Consider the following 22,947-nt stretch of genomic DNA (forward strand, 5'->3'; position numbering starts at 1 on the left):
CAAATTTCCTAGTCCAGCATAACCCTTTGGATCCTATCATCTTTGGTGTTAGCTTTCCCTCCCAACTTTGTGTCATCTAGGAACATGATGAGTATGCCATCCATGCCTGTATCCAAATCACTTAAGCAAATATTAACCAGGACACAGTCAAGCACAGATCTTTGGGGAACTCTACTAGAGACCTCCTGCCACACTGACAATAAACCATGAACAACTACTCTATGAATTCATCTGATTGTATTACTCTCTGATCCATGCCTCTCCATCTTTTCAAGAAAAGCATAAAATGCTTTATCAAAAGCTTTTCTAAAATTTAGGTCAACTAACAGTCAGTCAAAACATTTCCTCTCCTCTAACAGGGAATCATCAAAAGATGATATCACTCATAACTTGTTCTCAGTCACGTTCTTTGTAATCACAAAGTTCCTTCCTCGATGTTCTGTCTTCTTATAAATATCACCAAAAGTGGCTCAACAGATACAGCTGCCAGTTCTTTCAGTACTCAAGGGATGCTGGCTCTCCCTCTGGGTCAGGTGATTTAATTCATCAAGAAAAGCCAGATGCTCTCTTACTATCTCCTTACCTTATCTTGGGTACCAACTCCTTGTCAGTCACTTTGTTCTGACATTCTAAGTGGACCATAGATAGCTGTTCCCATTTTATAGGTGGGGAGACTAAAACTCAGTGGAAGTTACTTATCTTGGTTCCTACAACTAAGAGGTATCAGAGCTTGGGTCTCAGACCCCAGACCTCCTTAATCCTTGATTTAATGAGGTTGAAAATGTGGTGAGGTGGGCAGAGCACAGGACAGTGAGTCAAAAGATCCAAAGTGGCTCCTAGTCCTATGAATAGAATGGAGTCACATTTAACTATTCTGAACTTGGACTGAGGGTGCCTGTGTTACACCTAAGGTTACGGGGATGCCTCTAAAGGGCTAAGAGGATAGAGACATATGTAGGTAATCAATGACAATAATATAGCCATCAGATTCACTAGTACTAATGACATGGGGAAAGCTTTAAGGTCAGAGGGTCATAGATTTAGAGCTTTAAGGGGCTTTATAGGTCATCTGCTGCTCTCCCCTTGTTTTACAGATGTTTTGAAAAACTTATGAACAGAAAAATTAGACAACTTTCAGGAGAGGCAGGATTCAATCCTAGGCTTTCTGGATGTAATTTATTAGACCATGCTGATTTTCAAAAGTCCCCCCCAATAACCCTATGAGGCAGACATTGCAAGAATTATTATCTGAATTTTTCTGATAAGCAAATACTTTTGTGTGAGATAAAATGTCTTGATCAAGGCAACACAGCTAGTAAATATCTGAAATCTGCTTCACTCGTTGGTCTCCCAACGAGTCTTCCAAGTCCAGTATTCTACTCACTACTTTGCACTCTGTCTTTCTGAGGATCTAGTCCTGTCTGATCAGAGTTCAGAGTTGGTAGGGATCTCAGCAGCCATCTAACCCAATCTGTACCTAAAAAGAATTCCAACTCCATCACCCTCATCACAGGGCTAATTTGATCCCTTCCTTGAAGAGAGGAAGTAAAGAGAGAAATCCTTGAAACTAGAGAGCATAAAGTTATAGCCAAATGGGAAGAGAGCTCAGAGATTCTCTTCAGAAGGACAAAGCAGGAAGATGGCTGGAACATTTTTATCATCTGCCTGATGACAGTAAGCACCTTATAGTGCTCATAAAGAGCATAAACAAAAAGGCCACCATGATGATCAATGCAACCTCATGTGCCTATATTTGTGGCAGAGGATGGGACAAACAAATTCAACATGGTACCCTCCAAACCAGATCTTAAACACTTTGGTACTTTGTGCCTTCAATATTAATATAAGCATAGGAGAGGAAAGCAATAATTAGTTGGAAAATATGGTTCAAATTTAAGAAATTAAAGAGGCCAAAAGCTTGTTGATTACCAAGAATCCCCCACCCCAACCCCTGCATTTTCATGAAGACTCTTTTTAAGAAGTGAATCGTAGAATTCTGGATGGGGTAAGCAATGACTAACATCACAAAAGCCAAATGAACTCTATCTCATTGTACAAAAAAATCACTGGTCACCAGTGTGAAAGACATGGCAGTGTGGGCTGCATTCAAATCTTTAACTGGTGAAAACAAAAGTCACTAATGAAAAGTGAGAACACAATGTGTGGAAAAGTGGAAGAAGATGTGTAAAACTCCAAACTGACCAATATAGACAAACTACTAACCCTGAAACATGGGAACCATACAACTCTAAAGACATGATAGAATACTGTTCTTTGAATAAGTTTCACTATTGTAAAATTGATGCCATCATAAGGCCAAAAGAACCCAGAAACTAAGAAGAGACATGTAGCCAAAGGTAATGCTGATTCAGTCAGTTTGAGTTTTAAACAAGAGATACAACAAAAAAACAAATGTGCTGCTGTTTCAGCAATGATGTTTTCCTCACTAAAGATGATGGAACCACTACATTTGGTCTTTAATATAGCAGTGCCTCAGACAGCAGAATGGACATGAAAAGACATTTACTTGGTAAGAGTAGCTAGATTTGATAAACTATATTCTGAAGAAACCCATACTACAATAAAAAAAAAACAAAAAACAAGCTTACTGATTGAATTTCAGCAATGATGTTTTCTTCATTAAAGATGATGGAACCACTACATTTGGACTTTAAGGCATCAGTGCCTCAGGAAGCAGAATGGACATGAAAGGACATTCTGTTGGTAAGAGTAGCTAGATTTGATCAACTATATTCTGAAGAAATCCATACTACAAGCAAAAAAAACCAAAACAATCCAAAAAAGAAGCTTACTGAGGTCAATCAATCAAGCCATCTTCATGAAGGGAAGATTCTAAAACAATGGAAAAGATCACCATCCATTCATATCGCCACTAAAGACTTTCTAAGGGTTACTTTTTAGTGTTGTGAAAATATTTAACAGAATGAATTAATCATACATTGAAGATACACCCAATGAAAATATTAGAGGGAAACCAGCAGGCTTCCATAGCCTATTACTGTAATAGAACATATGTTTCTAGTCTCATAATTGGCTGAGAGGTTGGGAAAATACAGGGTCTGGCTAGATTGTTGTTTCAAAATAATGCTGTCGATTCTATAGAATAAAACACGTCATAAAGGATCTCTTCCATCAAGGTGTATCTTAATCATGATGAAAACTTTTTTCAGTGACTTTCTGATCATCAGTATCAAGCAGTAGGAAAATATACTAAGAATATCCCCCACTGGCATGGAGTATCTTCTACTCAAAGTCTAAATGGAAGGAGGATCCCTGATATTCTCCAACTGCTACTCTGTTATCAGCCAACATTATACTTTTCACAGTGACCTTGGAACACTACAATATCCCTCCATCAGGTACTCCAATGGGGTTGGCTTAGCGATCTACACAGGGAATCGCAGTGGATGAACAATGCCTTCTATCATTTGGGATCCATTACTTTGGTTCTTCTGCATCTCCTTTAATGCAAAAAACCCTTGGAGGTAGGGTAATGCAACATTAAGTGGGGAAGGAGGCTGCAGAAAAGGCCAGAGTCTGTGTGGGTTGGCGACACACTTTTTTAAAAGAATGATTCCATTCCTCTTGATTAAAAGGTGAAAGATGTGTATGATCTGAAGAGAACCAGAGTATGATTCCATTTTTCTTGGGCTCTTGGCCAAGGGGCACAGGCTCATTTTCATGGCAGTTTTTCCCAAGTTATCTCCACCCTCCAATAGATTGTCTTGTTTTCCCACTCTCTTGTCAAACCAGGTGATCGGAATACTATGAAAACACAGTTTTCCTGGCTCAGTGGTTATTCTTTCTTTTGAGCCTGAAGCATTTCCTCTGGACCTGGAGAACAAGATATTCCGATGGCTGCAAATACCTCGCACATACACACACACCAATTACACCATAGACATATGTGCATTGTATGCACAATCCTGCCACCACACACCTAAGATTCAGGTACGGACTTGAAACACCTCATAGTCATTACTAATTTCTGGCTCATTCACCCTCACCCTCAGATGTTGTCTTACAATTTAATAATAATGCTATTTAGCACTTTTCTTGCCTTTTATCTAGACGACTTTATTGTCTCATAAAACCTCACCTCTCGCTACCTTAAGAGCAAGTTGGCAAACTTGCCTCCTTCATTTTTACTGATAGAGAAACTGAGTCATGGGCAGGGGAAATGACTTGATCAAAATTTGTACCCAGTAAATTCTTGGCAGAGCTCAGGGAGCTTAGTGTTACAGTGCTGGTGCTTTAGAATTAGGGCTGGCACTGTGGCATTGGTTTCCTTAAGCAAAGACTGGCCAATGTTTGGAAGAGCAAGGCAGTGGCTGAGTCCAAGGGCCAAGATCTCTTAGAGCCAAAGCCAAGCTTCTCCACTGAACTTCCTCCACAACAGTGTCATATACTCCTGAGAGACAGGACAGCTGTGAGGTATCTGCATGAGGAGGAAGATGGAAAAAGGAGGTCTGGTCTTTGTGTGCATGAGAGGTACAAAAATACTCCATAACTTTGCATTTGCTGACCCTGATAGCCTGTCATCTATCCACCTGCAAGGCACTACTATCCCTGCTCCAAATCTCAAGCCAGCCTTTTAAGATCTTCAGGTCAGGCTTTCTAGACTGGATCTCCTTAAAAGAAAGGTTCTAACCAGAGGGGAGATGCAATTCGATTTTCTTTCTTACCTGAGTAGCCTAGGGATAGGAGATATGAAAGGTTAAGGTAAGGCATGACTGACTATATCAGGAACATGAAGAAATCACCGTTCTTTCTGTTATTCCCTGCTGTAGTCTTCCTTCTACTTGGGCTTTGGATGCCTGGATTTTTGGAGGTCAATCACTTCCTGCAAAGAATAGCTACCCTGGCCCCCCGCAAAGTAAATTCTCAGCCATTTCTCAATCTGATCTAGCAGTCATAAATGATGCTATTACTTTCCGCATTGCTTCCTATCTCTTACTCCAAAAACATATGCTCTATTCTAGTCCTCCTTCACCACCCTTCTTTAGTTATAGTGGGATTACATGAATTCAGTTCATCTTTTATAGGGCTGAGGCAAAGGCAGCCTTGTCCATTGTTTCCCACAAGTTGGCCCAAATTACATTATGGATACCACAGATTGTCCTTCAGTGACGATAAAAAAAAATCCCTTTGTTTGACACATGAAGAGATTGGGGTTGAGTGAGGTAAAGTCATTGCCTGAGGAACTCAGCTGGCTCGCAATCCAGGATTGCTTTTTCTCTAGTTCTTTGTCCATGGGGTCCTCTCTCCCTAGGGTCAGTGGGCTCTGCTTTGGGACTGAGAAGACTTCTCACATGAAAGCTCTCCAACTGCTTCTGACACTTGCCAGGTAATTAATTTGACAACAGCTTTCCACCAACTTGCCACTTCAATCTATGGAACACTTAACACCTCCCTGCTTCAAATATGTGCCCCAAACAGGCTCTGCTTTTATTCTTCTTTTCTTGTTCCCTCTGTATGAAAAGTTCTTCCTTGTTCTCTCACCGGTCGAATTCCTACATATCCTGTAAAGCCTAACTCAAATGTCATCTTGTCCATGAAATCTTCTCCAATCCCCCGGTTAATGACACCTAAACATCCTGGACCTCACATAGTCCTTTGTTTCCTGAGGAAATGATTTTATCTTTATGCCTTTGAACACAGAAAAGTGTTAAAAAAATGCTTACTGACTGTACCTCCTGACTTTTCATTTCTTTTAAGAGCCGTCCTATTCTTCCCTACCACCACCATTCTGCCTTGTACTTTTACTATATCTTTTGGGACATTTATAGTTTTCTCAACAAATTCCCGATGTTCAACCTTTTCTTCCCGTATTCCTTTTGCCTTCTTGCTCCAACTTAATCCTGAGATTTTGGGAAACCTTAAAAATCTCTCCATAGGTGGCTTTCCTTCCACAGTTCTTGACTCCTGATTTGGCAAGATTTGGCATACTCCTTGCTCTCTACCAGTGCCTGTCAGCCATTCCATTGCCACCATCTCTCAACAATCCATCCTTCTCTGACTTTCCAAGCAATATGCCTATATCACCCTTTTCTCATCTTTGTTGCCAACATCTACACTTCCTCAGTAACTTTAGCATAGAACTTAGGGTTTTACTTTCCACCCTATTTCTTGCCTCATCCTCAAAAATTTTAATATTCATCTGAATTCCTAAACTTCCTTAATTCCAAAGTCACTCATCTCCTTTGTCTTCCGACTTTAATCATACAACTTTATGGTCACAGTTCAGACTGTACCACCTCCAAGATTTTGAACTTTGAAATTCTACTCTCCTACCACAACCTTCCATCTTATCTACTCTTAAGTCACTTTAAACCAACTCTTTGCTTTCACTGTGATTTCTGATCTATGAACCTCCTTATTCTCCCAACTGCTCTCCACCATTATGAAATCACATGCCTTCATAACCAACCTTGACTTTATTGGTCTGCTGCTTAAATGATTCACTGGCTATCACTCTAACTCCTTTTAACCACTGGATCTGTTCATCTTCAATTTTGTTTAACCCTCAACATCTGGTTTCTTTGCTCCTACTCCTGGGCTGTTGAGAGTCACTAGGAAAATTATTTAGAACAAAACTGACTTCAAGCACCACAATTTTACAGTGCTTAACTTCAGCTGGCTTTTCACTGCTCATCAGAAATCCTTCTATTTTGTTCTTAATGACTCCTTACCTCATTTCCCACAGCTGCCATTCCAAACCTTTTCATCTCTCATCAAGTCCCCAACCACACTCCCATCCCTACATTTATTGCTGATGACTTAGCCTCTTATTTCACTAAGAAGATTGAGGCCCTCTGATGGGAGCAACCTCAATTCTTCACTTTCAGAACTTGAAACTTCTCAGAATCATTGCTTATTGTCTCCTTTCCCCTTTTATTAGAGGAAGAGGTATCCCTATTCTTTATTAACAAGGTTCCCTTTACTTGGAGCCTTTGATCTCATTCTTTGCAAACACAAGCCAAGAAAGAATGTCTCTAGGAGTAGGGGATGGTCAACAATATCAAATGCTGCAAAAGTCAAGGAGGATGAGAACTTAAAAGAAAAGGACTACCAGATTGGTGATTATTAGTCATTTTTAAATAAAATGATGAGAATAGGAGTCAGATGGCAAAGGGCTGGGTGGAGAGCTGGTTGTAAAGAAAGAGACATGAGATATGAAGATTACTTTCTAAAGCTGTTTAATCACAAAAGAGAGAGATGGGAAGATTAACCCAGACAGGGAACACAAGGTCAAGGAAAGTGACTTTTTTTAGATGGGAACCCTAGGCATAGTTCTATGCAGATGGGAAGGAACCATTAAAGAGTAAGAATTGGAATGAGAAGAGAGATGATTGATAAGTTTGATTTAACCATATCCCCTCCATTGTTGCTGGATATTTTCTTCTACATTGGTTTCTGAGACTACACATTTTCCTGTTCAACTGATGCATCTATGTCTTCTCTGTTGAATCACCAAGGTTCTGTTCTAGACCCTTTCCTTTTCTACACCTTCTTTTGGCAAAACCTAACACCTGTTCACAGATAATTACTCATTCTTTTATCTGTATTCCTAACTTTCCTGAGGCATCAAATCTTTATTTCCCACTGCCTAGAAGATACCCGAATATCCCACTATTAAATCAGATGCAGCATGTTCAGATAGAGGAATATAGATGGTGTAGTGGAGAGTTCAGGATTTGGGAGCCATTAAGACCATTTGGATCCTGCCTCACACATTATTAGCTGTGAAACCCTGAGCAAGTCAACTAACCTCTCTCTTTGCCTCATTTTTCTCCCATGAAAAAGGAATATGTTGAACTTGAGGGCAGTTAAGATTTCTTCCAGTTACAAATCTGTGATTCTAAACCAAATTTATTATTTTTTACTCAAGTGGTATTCAGTATTCTCCCACCTGATTTTACTGTCAGTGCACTGCCATTCATGTGGTCTCCCATGTATTTTCTGACAGTATCTTGAACTTTTTATTCCCTACTACCTTTTAGAGCCAATCAGTCACCAACTCCTGTTAATTCTACCTATCTCCACAATTCCTCTAGAAATTTCCTCTCTCTACTATTCATTGTTGGTGGCCGCTCAGGGTTCAAAGGTTAATATTCTGACATAGGCCAGGCAGAACTTATTAGGGAAAAGATTAAAGAAGCTAAGGAAGTGAACTCTTCCAAAACTCAATCCCTTATTGCTACAACATCTCTCAAATCCATTCCCCTCCTTTAAAAGAAAATCTGATTCTTTCCTAGAATTTAAGGTTCCATACTTTTTCTCCTCATTTTTAGCCCTAATGTCCTATGTTTCTTTGAATTAAGGCAACTGAAGGGCTTTCTTTTTTTCTTCAAGTTTTTCAAAATTCTCTATCACAATAATTCAATGATAATAGTAGACCTAGAACAAGAGAACTTGGCTGCTCGGGGTCCCAGACAATTCTCTAAAACAAAGTCATAGAAAGGGAGTTGATCTGCATTGATAATAAGAGTTTTATCACTGGGAATTACCCTTCTCAAAAAACTAACAGCATCATCATCATCATCATCATCATCATCATCACCATCACTACTCAAGATTTTTACAGCATATTATAGTTTCCAAAGCAGTTTCTTCATGACAACCTTTAAGGTAGGCAGGCAGAAGTTATCATTATCTCTGTTTTATAGCTAAGGGAACTGAGTCTCAAAGATATGAACTGACTTGGTTAGTTGTGAAGGTAATGGCCACAATCCGTCAATAACATTTTTTCAGTGCCTACTATGTGCCAAGCAAAGCCAAGACTTGAACTCCGGTATTCAAATGTTCTCACCAAGAAACTCTTGACATTCCCACATCCCCAACCATGAAGAATGCTTAGCATCAAACATCTCCTAAAAAGAGACCCTTTCAATGTGCAAACCTGCTTAGCATCCACAGGGAGCAGAGGTCTGCCCTGGGCATATTCCTGTTCTCTATTTCATGGCTACAACATAACTTCATTGCTCAGATGACTCAGAATCATAAAGCTGGAAGGAGCTTGGAAGAGCCTACGACACCAGTCCTTTGCCATTGGGCAGAACTATATTTAAGCTAGCCCAGACACGAGAATCTTTCCAGAAAAGGCAGTCCCCAGCCCCCACCACTCTAGAAATCTCCCGTAGGCACCAAAGAACATGAGACATGTTTTTATGATGACTTCAGTATTCTGAATTCTTAGATCAAAGGTGTTCTAATAAACAAAAGCTATTATTATTCATTTAGCATTCATTCAGCAAATATTTACTGAGCTAGACCTACTATGTGAAGACATAATGCTCAGGGCAGATGACTGCCTAAATAAATTATATGTGAGCCTAAGCCTTTTCACTTATATATAAAATACACACCAGGAAAAATCCTTGGAGTGTGGCTTCATTTGGTTTTTCTGCCCTGAGAATCTTTTCCTCCATAAAAATGGATGCATTAGAAAGCTTCTGCCTTTAGGGGCCTGCCTACATAAAATTTAGGGGTAATTAGTGAAGGGATCTGGCATGTTCCTTGGTAGGAAGAACTGTTATACAACAGCCATCTGTCATCTCCAAGGAGCTCCATGCAACAAGATCTTATTGTATGAGAAGTCCAGTGATCAGCCTGGAGATTCGTCCCCTCAGAACCTAATTGCCTCTGTTGGAAAAATTCAAGCTAGCTAGTTTCAACCATCAGAAGATTCTCATGATTTGCCCATGAATGGCCCTGGGATACCAGGCTTATGAGGTGACATTTACCTTCTTAAACTAGACTCATATTCAGTCCTTTGTTTGCTCAGTTCTGCCTTGAGCTCTGTGACCAGGCTCTGCAGGGCATGGGAACATTGGGCAGAGTCCCTGGACATGCTGTTAAAATTGTTCCCCTCGCTGCTACTGCCATTCAGGGTGCTCACACAGGCTGCCAGCCCGTCATTGCTAGTCTCCATGTCTGCTGATTTGATGTCACTGCAAGTGCCTGGGGAGCCTTTAGTTGGCCATTCAAAGTGGACTGAGTTGCAGGGTGAGGAGCCACTGGCATGGCAGACTGGGCAGTTGCTGACTGAGTCTACCACTGAGATCTCGCAAGAGGAAGTGGACCATGCCATGCTGGCCACACTCTGTGCACTTGTGGAAGGACTGCCTGAAGGAACGTTGTCATATGTGGAGAGTCTCTGTGGTAAGGTGGAGTCTTTAGCCCTATCGCCAGAGGAGGTCCGACGGTGACCTCGAAGAGAAGACAACCCATTCATGAGCCAATTTCCACTGGTGGGAAGGCTATTGATGTCCAAGGAAGAGCTAACTAGCTTTGGACTCCCCGACTTGGCCCCAGGTTGTCTGAAGGAGTACTTCCAGTTGGGCAAAGTTTGGACCTTCTTACTGGGACTGGTGGAGGTCTTGTTAGGGCAAGTCTGGGCACGCCGACTGATCCGATCTTGGGAAGGCTTGGGAAGGGTCCCCACGGTGGCACTGTCCAGGGAACCAGTCCTCTTGGAAGGCCCATCACTGAGACTAAGGGGGTTAGTCTCTTTCCAGCCTTCCTCCACATGCTCCTCTAATATCCATTCTGCTGCACTACGAGGAGCAGGGGACTTGATTTCTGGCTCAGGGACTGGAGAGTCACTGTAGGCTGCACTGAAGAGCTGATTGTGCTTGCTAATCAGGATTGTCATGAGATGCTGAACAAGGGATGTACCTGTGAGGAAGCAGAGGGAGAGCATGGTGGTTAGAGGATGCCACCAAGATGGGGGAAGAGCTGCAAGTCCATTCCCCCAGTGAAATGGCAGACAGACTGCAAGTCAGGAAAACTGGAAAAATACTTTGGAATTTCCACCCCGGAAAAATATATGGTTAGGGCAGCTAGGTGGCTCAGTGGATTGAGTCTGGAGTAGAGATGAGAGGTCCTGGGTTAAAATCTGACCCCAGGCATTTCCTACCTGTGTGACTTTAACCCCCATTGCCTAGCTCTTACCACTCTTCTGCCTTGGAACCAATACTTGGTATGGATTCCAAGATAAAAGCAAAGAGTTTAAATAAAAAAATATATCTATTTCTATATCTATATCTATCTATAGTCTATCCCCATCAAAAGGCAAGATTGCAAACCAGGAAAACCAGAGAAATAGTTAGAAATTTCCACCCTGGAAATGTATATGTGTTTTCATATACATATAGTTTTAGGTATATACATATATCGATGTGTGCATATATACATATAATGTCCCAAAAGTTTTAGTAGAATTTTAAGTTATTAAAAATTAAATGTAACTAAGGCTGGGGACATACACACAATTCCTTTTAAAAATTAACACATACCCAGATCCACATTTCCTAGAAGATATCACCATGAATGTTCTGGAGGAAAGCCACATTTAACATATTGTAAAAATAATAAGGCAATGAACTGATTATTTATTATAAACTGATTTTGATACTCTGCTTGCTGTGCTTACAAAGTATTTTCAGTTTATATTAATGGAGTGAAGCTCTTAAGTGAACTTCTCTTCAGGGCCAGGTACAAGGATGCTAAAGAGACTCTTGTTATAAAAAAATAAAACATTTATTGAGACCATAAGGATAAAAATGATTTCTAACTCTAAGGGATTCTAACTCCACCCAAAATAAAACTTCTTGGTTCCATAATGAACCACTTCTCCTGTTTCTACAGCCTACACTGATCCTTCCTGATCTGAGTAACTCAAATTTTCCCTATTCTACAATATACTAACACTATTATCTTTGTAAGATATATATAATTCTCAACTTTGTCTCCAAGTTATAAAAGTAACAAAGGCTAGCTGGCTTAGCCTCAGCAAGAACCCAGTTAGGACTCTCTTAGCAGACTCAGAGTCCAAACCAAAGACCAGATCTTTATTTGGTCTTTTCAGAGATAAAACAATCTATAAAACAGCAATCAATAGATAGTCACCAGTATTTCTCAAGTTGGAAAAGGAAATCATTTAGCTTCTTCAGGTTTTTCCCTTCTTTCCTTTTACCTCAGACAGTGAGGAGAGCTCCTCCAAGCCCTGAGAGAGAGTGTGAGACACTGCCACTCCCTCCAACTGCCAGAGAACAACTGTCACAGAAAAACCATTATCCCTCTCATACCCACTATCAACATTCGAAATTGGCACTCTGTCTCAGCTGTTTCAAACTCTAATTCTTTCTCAAGCCAGCTTCTCTACTTCTTATCTCTAAACTAGTCTAACAAGACTTAATTTCTAATATCATCCTTATAATATCTAACACATGGACAGCTAGATGATATAGTGGATAGAGTGTTGGACCCAAGAGTCAGGAAGACCCGAATTCAAATCCTGCATCAGCCACTTAGTAGTTGTGTAGCTTCTTTGACTTAGTTTCCTCTTCTATAAAATGAAAAAGTTGGACCTAATGGCCTCTACTGTCCCTTCCAGCCCTAAATCTATAAAGCAGTGGGGTGGCACAATGCATAGAGCTCAGGAAGACCTAAGTGCAAACCCAGCCTCAGAAACTTACTCTATCTACCTCAGATTCCTTATTCATAAAATAATAATAGCATCTATTTCCCAATGTTGTTGTGAGGATCAAATAAGATCATATCTATAAAAAGTACTTAGCACAGTGTCTGGCATACAGTAGATGCTTAAAAAGTGGTTATTCCCTTTCCTTTCCCTAGACCAAGATTACTATGAGTTTTTAGATACTCAAAGGTTTTTTAATCTGTTCAGCTGGACAGTAGTCTGACTGTAAATGATTACTTCATTCATTTGTATGGTCCTACAGCCAGCTGGGGTAGGAATAAAGGAGGAATGCTACTTAGATTCCCTACCTTGTAAGGTTCTTAGAAGGAGACAGTAAGCTCTCTCTATACACATTATTATTTTTACCAGACCTGTGATGTCTTCAGTGTAGATAGCATCCAATGAAGACCTTCCTATAGCAATTCAGACAAATGCCTCCTCTGCAAATTCTGGTCTTAGCCTGGAAGCACTGAGAAAGTTTACTGGGAAGGGCTGGGTCTTGAACCCACCATTCTCTGTGAAACTGAGGATACGCATCTCTTCACTATGTCCCAAAGGACCAAATCCAGCCTGCCTTCTGTCTGTGTATGGCCCATAAGCCAAGAATGGCTTTTACATTTCCCTTCTGTCTGTTCTTGTACTGCCCAAGAGCAAAAACCGCTTCATCTCATGGGCCCTACAAAATCAGGCTGTGAGTGGGAGATCTGCCCCTCCATCCCACCTTGTGGCATGTTGCTTCCTGTTATCATTACAGATGTTTATATGGGTAAATTAATTATCACCACAACAGTGAACACATTCCCAAGATTTGAAATTAAACGGGGAGAAGTCATTTGGTTCTTGGCATCTCAAACCCTGAGCAGTATGGAGGCATAAATGGTGATCCAACCTCTACATTTGGAATTCTTTAAGTTTTACCAAGTAATGCATAAAGGCTAGATTTTTATTTGGCGGTTTGATTTAAGTGTCTCCTTTTAAAATGGTGCAGCCTGAGTGGAAAGTGGAAAGTCTCAAGTTTTTCTATCACACACACACACACACACACACACACACACACACACACACACACACACACAGAATTAGCCCCTCAATAGAGCTATAACTAAGTGTAGAAACTCCCCAGAGCACTGAAATTAAAGGGGGCTAAAAGTCAGCACAACAGGAACAATAGAAAACTTCAGCACCTACATTTTTGTTGTTGTGATTTCATCCACCACTCCAGGGGAGGATCCGCCTCTAAGTGTATAGACTACTCATTCCTTCTCTGGAACTTATAATATTGGTGATGAGTTGTCCTGGGGAACTGAGGGATTCAGCGACTTGTCTAGCTAGTATAAGTCAAAGGATTTTTTTTAACCCTTACCTTCTGTCTTGGAATCAATACTAAGTTCCAAGGCAGAAGAGAAGTAAGGGCTAGGCAATGGGGGGGGGGGGGGTTAAGTGACTTGCCCAGGATCGCACAGCTAGGACATGTCTGAGACCATATTTGAACCCAGGATCTCCCAACTTTAAGACATGGCTTTCAATCCACTGAGTCACCAAGCTGCCCCTGAGTATAACTCATTGAACAGAGCTTTCCTGAATCTGAGGTCAGTGGTCTCTCCACTATGCCAGGTTGCTTCTCAACATCTGCTTAGCAAGAAGAATTAGAGAGCAATCTGGTTTGAGCTCTGACCCTTCTTCCAGTGCGACTTTGGTGTCATGCCAGGCTTCCTCGCCAGTCTCACTAGTAGGGTCCCAGGGCTCCCTGACTCCCTCCCACTGGGAAAGATCTCCACCTACCCCCTTCCTACACCTCTTAGATGAAGGGCATATTTTAGGCTGTGTGCACAATGTACAGTTTGTGGTACTTGCCCTGGGTGTAAAAAGTGCTAATTAGGGCTCTGTAAATCTCTAACTTATGGATGCCTGGAGCAGTGAAGGGTTAATTGACTTGCCCAGATTCAAAGAGCCTCAGCTCTACATGTAAGAGACAAAGCTAGGGTAGATATAGGGACTCTCTGCATTCTATAATACTAATACTAATTACTATACTAATATCAGTACTAGTAATATTAGTTTCTAATACTCTGTAAGCAGTACTTAGAGGTCTGTTTTGGTAAATGAAGTGCTTCATTCCACATATATATATGCATATATATATATATCAATGAAATCATAGGCTAAATTAAAAAATAATACTATATACAGATGTCTACACATATATGTAGACCTGTGTCTGTACAATCTAAATGTATATGCTGTTATTCATCACATTACAACTCTTCATAACCCCATAGATGATACTGTCCATGGAATTTTCTTGGAAAAGATACTGGAGTGGTTTGTCATTTCTTTCTCCAATGGGTTAAGACAAAAAGAAGTTAAGTGAATTGTCCAAGGTCATACAGCAAGGAAATATCTAAGGCCAACTATGAGCTCTGACGTCAGATCTGTCCACTGAGCTGTCCAGCTCTATCCACTGAGCCACTTAATTGTCTTAGGCAAACAGAGGTTAAGTGACTTGCCCAAGGTTATATACTAGTAATTGTCTAAAGCTAGATATGAACTTGGGTCTTCCTGACTCCAGACCCAATGCTTTTATCCATTGAGTCCATCTAGTTGCCTCTTGGCAAGTAAAGATAGATAGATAGATAGATAGATAGATAGATAGATAGATAGATAGATAGATAGATAGATAGATAGATAGATAGATAGATAGATGGATGGATGGATGGATGGATGGATGGATAGATGGATAGACGGATAGACGGATAGACGGATAGACGGATAGACAGATAGACAGACAGATAGATAGATAGATAGATAGATAGATAGATAGATAGATAGATAGATAGATAGATGGATGGATGGATGGATGGATGGATAGATGGATAGACGGATAGACGGATAGACGGATAGACGGATAGACGGATAGACAGATAGACAGACAGATAGATAGATAGATAGATAGATAGATAGATAGATAGATAGATGGATGGATGGATGGATGGATGGATAGATGGATAGACGGATAGACGGATAGACGGATAGACAGATAGACAGACAGACAGACAGATAGATAGATAGATAGATAGATAGATAGATAGATAGATAGATGATGGATGGATGGGTGGGTAGATGGATCGATGGATGGATAGATAGATAGATAGTAAACTACATAGCTACATAGGTAGGTAGAAAGCCTGATCTGAAGTTAGAGAGTCCTGAGTTCAATTACCACGTTAGACACTTACGAGTTGTGTATTCCTCAGTTTCCTCATCTGTCAAAATAACAGAACTCTACCTCTTGCCATTTTTGTTGAGGATAAAAGCAGATAGAGTTGTAAAAAGCTTGAGGTACTCTTGAAGCACTAGCTTTTATTAAGGAGTATCTACCCCTACAAAGTACAGACTCTATAGCTATCCACACACAATTCTATCAGTGGAGACTGGATATATCAGTATGATATAATGGATCTTTCTCTTGATGGATATGTGCACAAAGATGCACATACGTGTACACAATAAATGGGATCTTTTAAGCCACGTAAAGAGGTGGTCCCCCTTCACTGACTGTGGGCAGGTCACTTAACCTCAACTGCCTCCTCCTCAGTGCTTCTCTAAGACAGAAGGGAAGGGCTTAAAAAAAACCCATCTGGGTCTTAGAGATCATCTAGTCCAAGCTTCTTGTTCTACAGATGATTAAAACAGACTCAGAAAGTTGAAGACTTGTCCAATGACAGAACTGAGGCTAGGATTTAGAGCTGGAAGGGATCTTAGAAATCATCTAGCCTAACCTCATTTCCAGAGAAGTCAAGAAATTTATCCTAGTTCACAGAACTCGTTTGTAGCAGAGTGGGTCTCTGACTTCCAGATAAGAGCTCTTTTTCATTATCCCACATTGCTTTTGGCAGTCCAACTAGAGAAGGACAAATATGTCACTGGTGAAATCTTTGCAGTGGGTAGGCATAGTTAAACTTTGGGAAGCCTGCATCATTGGGAAAATGCAATATAAGTAAAATAAGGCCAAACATGTGAAAACCAATAATCTTCATACAGAACAGATCATGAAGCAAACATATTAATGCAGAGGAAAGGCAGGTGATTTTGGAACCACAGGATTATAGTTCAAATTCCAACTCTGCTTACTACCAGTGTGACGTTGGCTTCCATGGGCCTCAGTTTCCTCATTTCTTAAATGGAGAAAAAGTTAAGGGGATGGTGGGAATTGGACTGGGTGGCCTCTAAGGTCTCTTCCAGCTCTAGGTTGGATTCTCTTTTAAGTCAACAACACTAAAATAGAATATATACATGAATACTGAATTGGACATTTTGGGCTTACTGCTTCTGGGTGGAAGGAAAGTGAAGATATTTCTTGGAATGAGTATGACAAAAATACACAAAATATCAATTATTGTAAGAAGAGAGGGGGAAAATTATTCATATGATGATCTTGACAGTCAAAGAGCAGGTTCATCTATCAACTAAGAGTCTGTTTTGAGGAATGTATCCAAAGCAATGATTTCCCTGAGTCCAGGGCCACACACTATTATAAACAGGTCCCTGGAAGCCAGGTCAGAGTAGGTAATCTCAGGACTTGGACAGCAGACTCTCACAAGGAACCGCTGGGCTTTAATCACTATTTCATACCTTGGGCCAGAAAACAAAATCTGTAGGATGTTGGGAGGTGGAAGGTAGGGGACAAATCAGTAGTGACAGGCCAATAATTTTGGGCTTTCTAAAAGAGCCACAAAGTATCTCAGGGAAATGTGGTCATTGTTCCTTAATCAATAGCTGTAGGAACAGCCAACTCAACTGCCACAAACATAAAGCCCTTTTCTTTTCCAGCAGGCAGAGGCCCCACAAGCTTTAAAAACACCCACTTTTTTATGAGTCAACAAATTATTTATGTACTTTCCCATTGGAGCTATTCGAAGTAGAAACATCCCACTTCAATTTGGAATTGAAGAACAATAGCCCAATATTATGTTTTTGTTCAAGAAGGGAAGAAAAGAGGAAAGAAATAAGAATTTATTTAATACCTACTATGTGCCAGGGATTATGATAAATTCTTTAACCACTATTATATCATTTGAGCCTCCCAACAACTTTGTGAGATAAGTGCTGTTATTATTAGCCCTACTTTACAATTGAGGAAACTGAGGCAGGCAGAGATTAAATGACTTGCCCCAGGTCACATGCCGAGTGAATGTCTGAGGTAGGATTTGAACCTGATCTGGTCTTCCTCTGTCCACTAACTTCATCCACTTTCCCCAGCCATTTAATTGCCTCAAGAACAATGCAGTCAGTGGAGGAGAGGTGACATGAGGCCTCGGTTAGTCTCATCTGTGGGTCAGGGCAACAATGATCAACCTCACCATCTCTACACCACCGTGATCACCATCAGCATAAAAGAGTCCCAAGTGGTTACTTCCATGCTGTAGCTCCACTGTAGGTGATGAACAAAGTAAGTTCAGCAGGTACAAGCCTGGCCCATTGGGAGCTTACAATTTAGAGCTCAACAGTGCTTCATCATCAAATATTCCCCCAACTACTCTGTACAATGTCCTTGGTACTGGAGGATTGTGCAAAGTACATATAGATATAAACCAAAGCCAAGCACTGAAAAGTAATACAAATACAAAGAGAAAGAGGAGCTTACTTTCCAGTGGAGTAAGCCATCACCGAAAGGGAGGCAGAAAAGTGAAGGAGAAGTGGAGACAGGAGGCTCCAGGTCCAGATCTCTAAGCACTAGGCTGCCTAGTTGTCTCAATATGTCACATAGAGGAATATATGATAGCTCTTTCATCTCCCTGACTGTCATGACAAATGAATCATGGTATCTCCCAGAGTGAATTACGTGGCACAATAATATCCAGTCTATTCTTTCCCCCCTTTTTAATCCTGATGTTCTGTCTTAGTAAAGAATCTAAGTCAAAAGGGCAAGGACCAGGTGGTTGGGCTTCAATGAATTACCTAGGGTCACACAGCTAGGATACATAGATATAAAGTAGGCAGAAAGCTCCTACCAATCATGACATGTATAAGAACGAACATACAAGGCATCAGCAAAGAAATGGAACACTGCAAAGGGAGGCTGAGTCAAAGAATGACAAATGGGCAACCATTGTTGTTCAATTTCCAAGTTGAAATGGGATGTTTCCACTTCAAACAGCTCCATGGGAAAAATATACAAGCAATTTGTTGGCTCATAAAAAGTGGATGTTTTTTCAAGCTTGTGGGACATCTGCCTGCTTCAAAATGTCTGTGGTAGAAGAAATGGTAATTGAGGTTGGCTGTTCCTACAGCTATTGATTAGGGAACAATGACCACATTTCCCTAGCATGTTTTGTGGCTCTTTTAGAAACCCTAAATGTTATGTTGGTCTGCACAGCAAAAATCTGAAAGATGTACAAGAAGGTCTCAAGGAAACTAAATGGATCCTTCATAGAAAACCTTTTAGAAGAAAATGGACAAATCACTTAGGATAAAAAATCTTGACTGGCTTGTGGTAATCCATCTCGCTAAATAAAGCTCCTGGTCATCTACTGAAGTTTCAAACTAAGTAGATCCACCTGCATTATTCTTAGGGCATTATGACCCAAACTATCTGATTTTATTAGCCCAAGGCATGTGGCCATGAAATCCTACCTAATGCTACTCAATTCAGCATCTTAAATTATTGCTGACCTTGGTAAAGGCTCCAAGTGAGCTCATTACTGTTTTATGGCTCATCAGTTCATTGAGAGCTGCAATGTCTCCCAAGGTGGCTGTTCACATAGCCTAAATATAGACAATTGCAATACAATTGACACATATTTAAATACACACACATATAAGTAAATTGAAGGTTTTAGAGTCTTTTATACACCTGATCTCATTTGATCTTTATTATGCTGATCCGAGAGAATCATCCTTATTTTATAGATGAGGAAAGAGGCTATGATAGAAGGAAGGCAGAACAAGGAGGGAAATATAGTGGAAAGAGTCATTTTTTGAAGCAAAGAAGCTCAATTTGAATCCTGTGTGTGATGTGTATCACCTTGAACAAGTCCCTTCATCTCTCTGGGCCTCAATTACTTCATCTTTAAAAGTGAGGGAGCCAGACAAACATTTCTCATCTCATCTTCCACTCTCAGTCTATGATTCTATAAACATATGGCCCATCTTGGTTCCCAAAGGTCAATAAATGCACCAAGACATACCTGTGATGAACCTAGCAATGATATGCACCTTACAAGACTCCAAAGAGCTCCAGTACATAGGAGAAAGGAGGTTGAAAACCAATTTGTTGTTGTTTTTTTTTTAAGAAGGGAATTGAGTCTTTTAACCTAATTACTATTTCCTCAACCTAGCTTACCTACTTACTGGCATTTGACTATTTACTACAAAATTACTGATTGCTAGTGTATGAGAAAATTACTACTATATTTATAACTACCTTCTATCCCAGGCACCATTGTGTTTATGTCAGCGAAGAGAAAGTATGGCCCGATGGCTTCCATTTAAGTTAGGGATAAAAAGAGAGATGGAACTAGCTCTGTCAAAGATCTAACTTCTATAGTAGTTTTTATCAAGGGGTTTTCTGTCCAGATCTTCTGACTTGCCTTCAAGAGACTGACCCATGTCAACTTGCTTTCACTTTTTATTGCCCAACACAACCCTCTGGTACCTTCCATGATTGTCACTGGATCTTCTTTTTTGGGACGCAAGATATTTGGCCCAAACACTGTCGCAAGATTCTGGACACTCATCTTGTTTATATTCGAGTGAGCCTGAACTTCATCCAAAAACCTTGAAAAGTTCAAGAAACAAAGGAACAGAATATTGGTTCCAGATGTACTGGGTTTTTCCTTGCCCCTTGCCCCTCACCCAATAATTATTCTTCCTACCTCCATTCCCCACCCCTATATCCATTATTGCTGGAGAAGAAAAAAAAAGACAGAGCTAGCCATCTTCACTTAACTTGTCTCAGGCAAAAAAGTTAATTTAGATTTTGATCTATTGGTCTAGAAGATATTAGAAGTCACTAGGGCTTATCACTGGTAGCACCTTTCATATTCCCCAGTGATAGGGCCATGGAGAGGACAATCTGAGATAGGTGAGGGCCAGCAGAGGGTAAGAAGGTGAGGACACTACAAAGGTCTACTTCTTTTTCCTGGAAATTTCACATTCAGGCCAGAGGTGATTTTCCAAAGGGTCACATACTTCACCCTCCATCTCCCATGAGCCTTAATCAAACAACCCTGCCTTGCTCAGAGAAGATGGACTCCCTTTTCCCCACTTTCCTTTTCCCATTCTTCCCTGCCCATTATTCCTTTTGTATTATCTGATTGAGTTAACATTAAAAGTTATCTGTTCCCCAAGCTGAAGTGTGAGTGAATGGTTTGAGGGGAGACCTTTTGGTCTCTTGTATGAATTCTAATGCAGAACTCTAGAATCTAAAAGTAGAAAGAGAAGTTGGATGGGAAGAACAAAGAATGCTGGAACTAGTGAGATGGTTTCATAAGGCATGGGATGAAAGAACAACCTAAAAAGTAGATTGTTTGGGTTCACTGGCTTTCTGCTTCAGCATAGAAGAATCCTCCCATTAGTACAAATAACCGAAGCAAATTACTACCCTCTCCCCATCCCACTCCCACAGTTACTTACTTGCATATGTACTTGAGGAGATTATAATTTGCCTGTGGAAGATTTTTCACCTGCTTAGCCAATTCCAGAGTGCCCTTAGAGTCCAAATAGGAAAAAAAAACAAAATCACACATTATTGAAGGAAGATAAGGATTTCACTCTGAATATGCTATACCTTTCTCAAACAGAGGAGAGCCCAACACAGCATCTCTTAGAAGGTTGGAAGTTTTGATTCTCTTGCCTCTCAGGATTGGAATACTAAAGCTCAGAGCCCTAAGATAGCAGATATTTTTTGTCAGAATTCTGCATAACAAATTTGATTTTTTTTTCTCCAGTTCTTGGGAAAAGTCTGGGTCCTTGTGGAGTCATTGGCTCTGCAGAGAAGCTTGGGAGTTGGGAGCTCCACTGAGGTTTCCTCAGGAATGAGGAAGACATTCATGCTCAAGATGAAAGGAACTGATACAGAATGCAAAAAAGCAAAACTAAGAGAACAGCATGTATGACAGTCACAATAACTGTTAATGAAAACAACACTTGAAGGCAAATTAATTCAGAATAAAGTTTGCCAATTACGACCCTGGAGAGTACATGATGGTAGAGATGGGAGACTATGAGTGAGAACTATTTCCTCTTTTTCTAGATTCAGTGGATTTTGCTGAACTTGATTCTTTGTTAGAGGGGCAGGTTCTGGACATGTGTATATATATATATATATATATATATATATACATATATATATGCAGAGGGTAGGGTATCTATGAATATACACAAATGACTATAGAGTAAAAAAGGAGGAATGCACTAAACTTTAAAAAAAACAGGCATAATAGTGATGACTCAAAAAAGGCTAAGGTTTTAAATGAGGGGTCTAATATGGAGGAAGGAGTGTTATGGAAGAATTCCAATGTCACTGGAAGAATATTCTTATCAGAGTGCAATTATTTGACAAATATGAACTTTCTATATCCTCGATTCGCCTTCCCAGCTACCATTGCAGCTGAAAGACACTTAATTCAACCAGGGAACAAAAGCTCTCAAGACATTCTTTTAGAAAAAAATATAAGAGCTTCTCCATGAAGATCAGAGAGCCCACTAGGTAATCAATCATGTTTGTTGCCCGAATGTAATGGGACCGAAGGACCTCTGTATTCTTTATAAGAAGCAAAGTTAAATGTGAGGCGAAAAACTTATTTCTACATTTGAACCACAAAAACTTAGATGTCTCCTTTTGCTACATCTCCAAATAGCCTAGGGTCATCAATCTTGGCAACAAAGAGAAAAATAGAAAACAAAGCACCACTGTCTCATTAAATAAACAGTTAGAGCTTGCTGAATGTCTGCCTGTGGTTTGCACTGGGCTCAAGAGACAGCTGTGCTGGAGTTGTTTCTTTCTGTATGAAGCATGGCATAACCTTTATTTGGATAGGTTTGTGTTGGAAGAAGGAAGTCGCAAAATTCATAGGGCTGAGTGTTCAATTAATGCAACCTGTCTTCAGCCTTCTCCTTGTTCTGCTTCCTTCATCATCAGTTCATAGAACTGGAAGTCCAATCTTAAGTTTCATTGTCTTCCTCATTCCTAGAGAAAGCTCATAGTAGCTCCCCATTTCAGGCTTCTCTCTATAGAGCTGCTGACTTCAAAAGGACCCAGAATTTCCCCAGTTGCCAGCAAACCAACTTGGAAAAAAACAAAAAAACCAATTTGTTAGTCATGGCCCTGTCACAAAACCCCTCAGGAAAACAAAAAAGGTACCTGCTGCCTCCGCTTCTCTCTCACTTCTCTATCTTTGCAAATCTGTGTCCTGACTGTAGATGAAACTGCCATCTTT

General features: G+C 40.3%; 1 protein-coding gene across 1 annotated transcript in view; it reads right to left on the bottom strand.

Moving 5' to 3' along the window:
• The window catches only part of ARHGAP22 (Rho GTPase activating protein 22), a 374,146-nt gene that overhangs the window by 2,339 nt on the left and 348,860 nt on the right, over positions 1 to 22,947 (bottom strand). Inside the window, exons 7-9 of the mRNA XM_056800688.1 lie at positions 21,143 to 21,216; positions 20,163 to 20,284; positions 9,768 to 10,701 (exon numbers count right to left, since the gene is read on the bottom strand). Of these exons, the coding sequence (XP_056656666.1) occupies positions 9,768 to 10,701; positions 20,163 to 20,284; positions 21,143 to 21,216 (1,130 nt within the window). The remainder of the gene's footprint in view (positions 1 to 9,767; positions 10,702 to 20,162; positions 20,285 to 21,142; positions 21,217 to 22,947) is intronic.

This window comes from Monodelphis domestica, chromosome 1 (assembly GCF_027887165.1).
Source record: "Monodelphis domestica isolate mMonDom1 chromosome 1, mMonDom1.pri, whole genome shotgun sequence".
In the NCBI taxonomy this organism is placed as follows: domain Eukaryota; kingdom Metazoa; phylum Chordata; class Mammalia; order Didelphimorphia; family Didelphidae; genus Monodelphis; species Monodelphis domestica.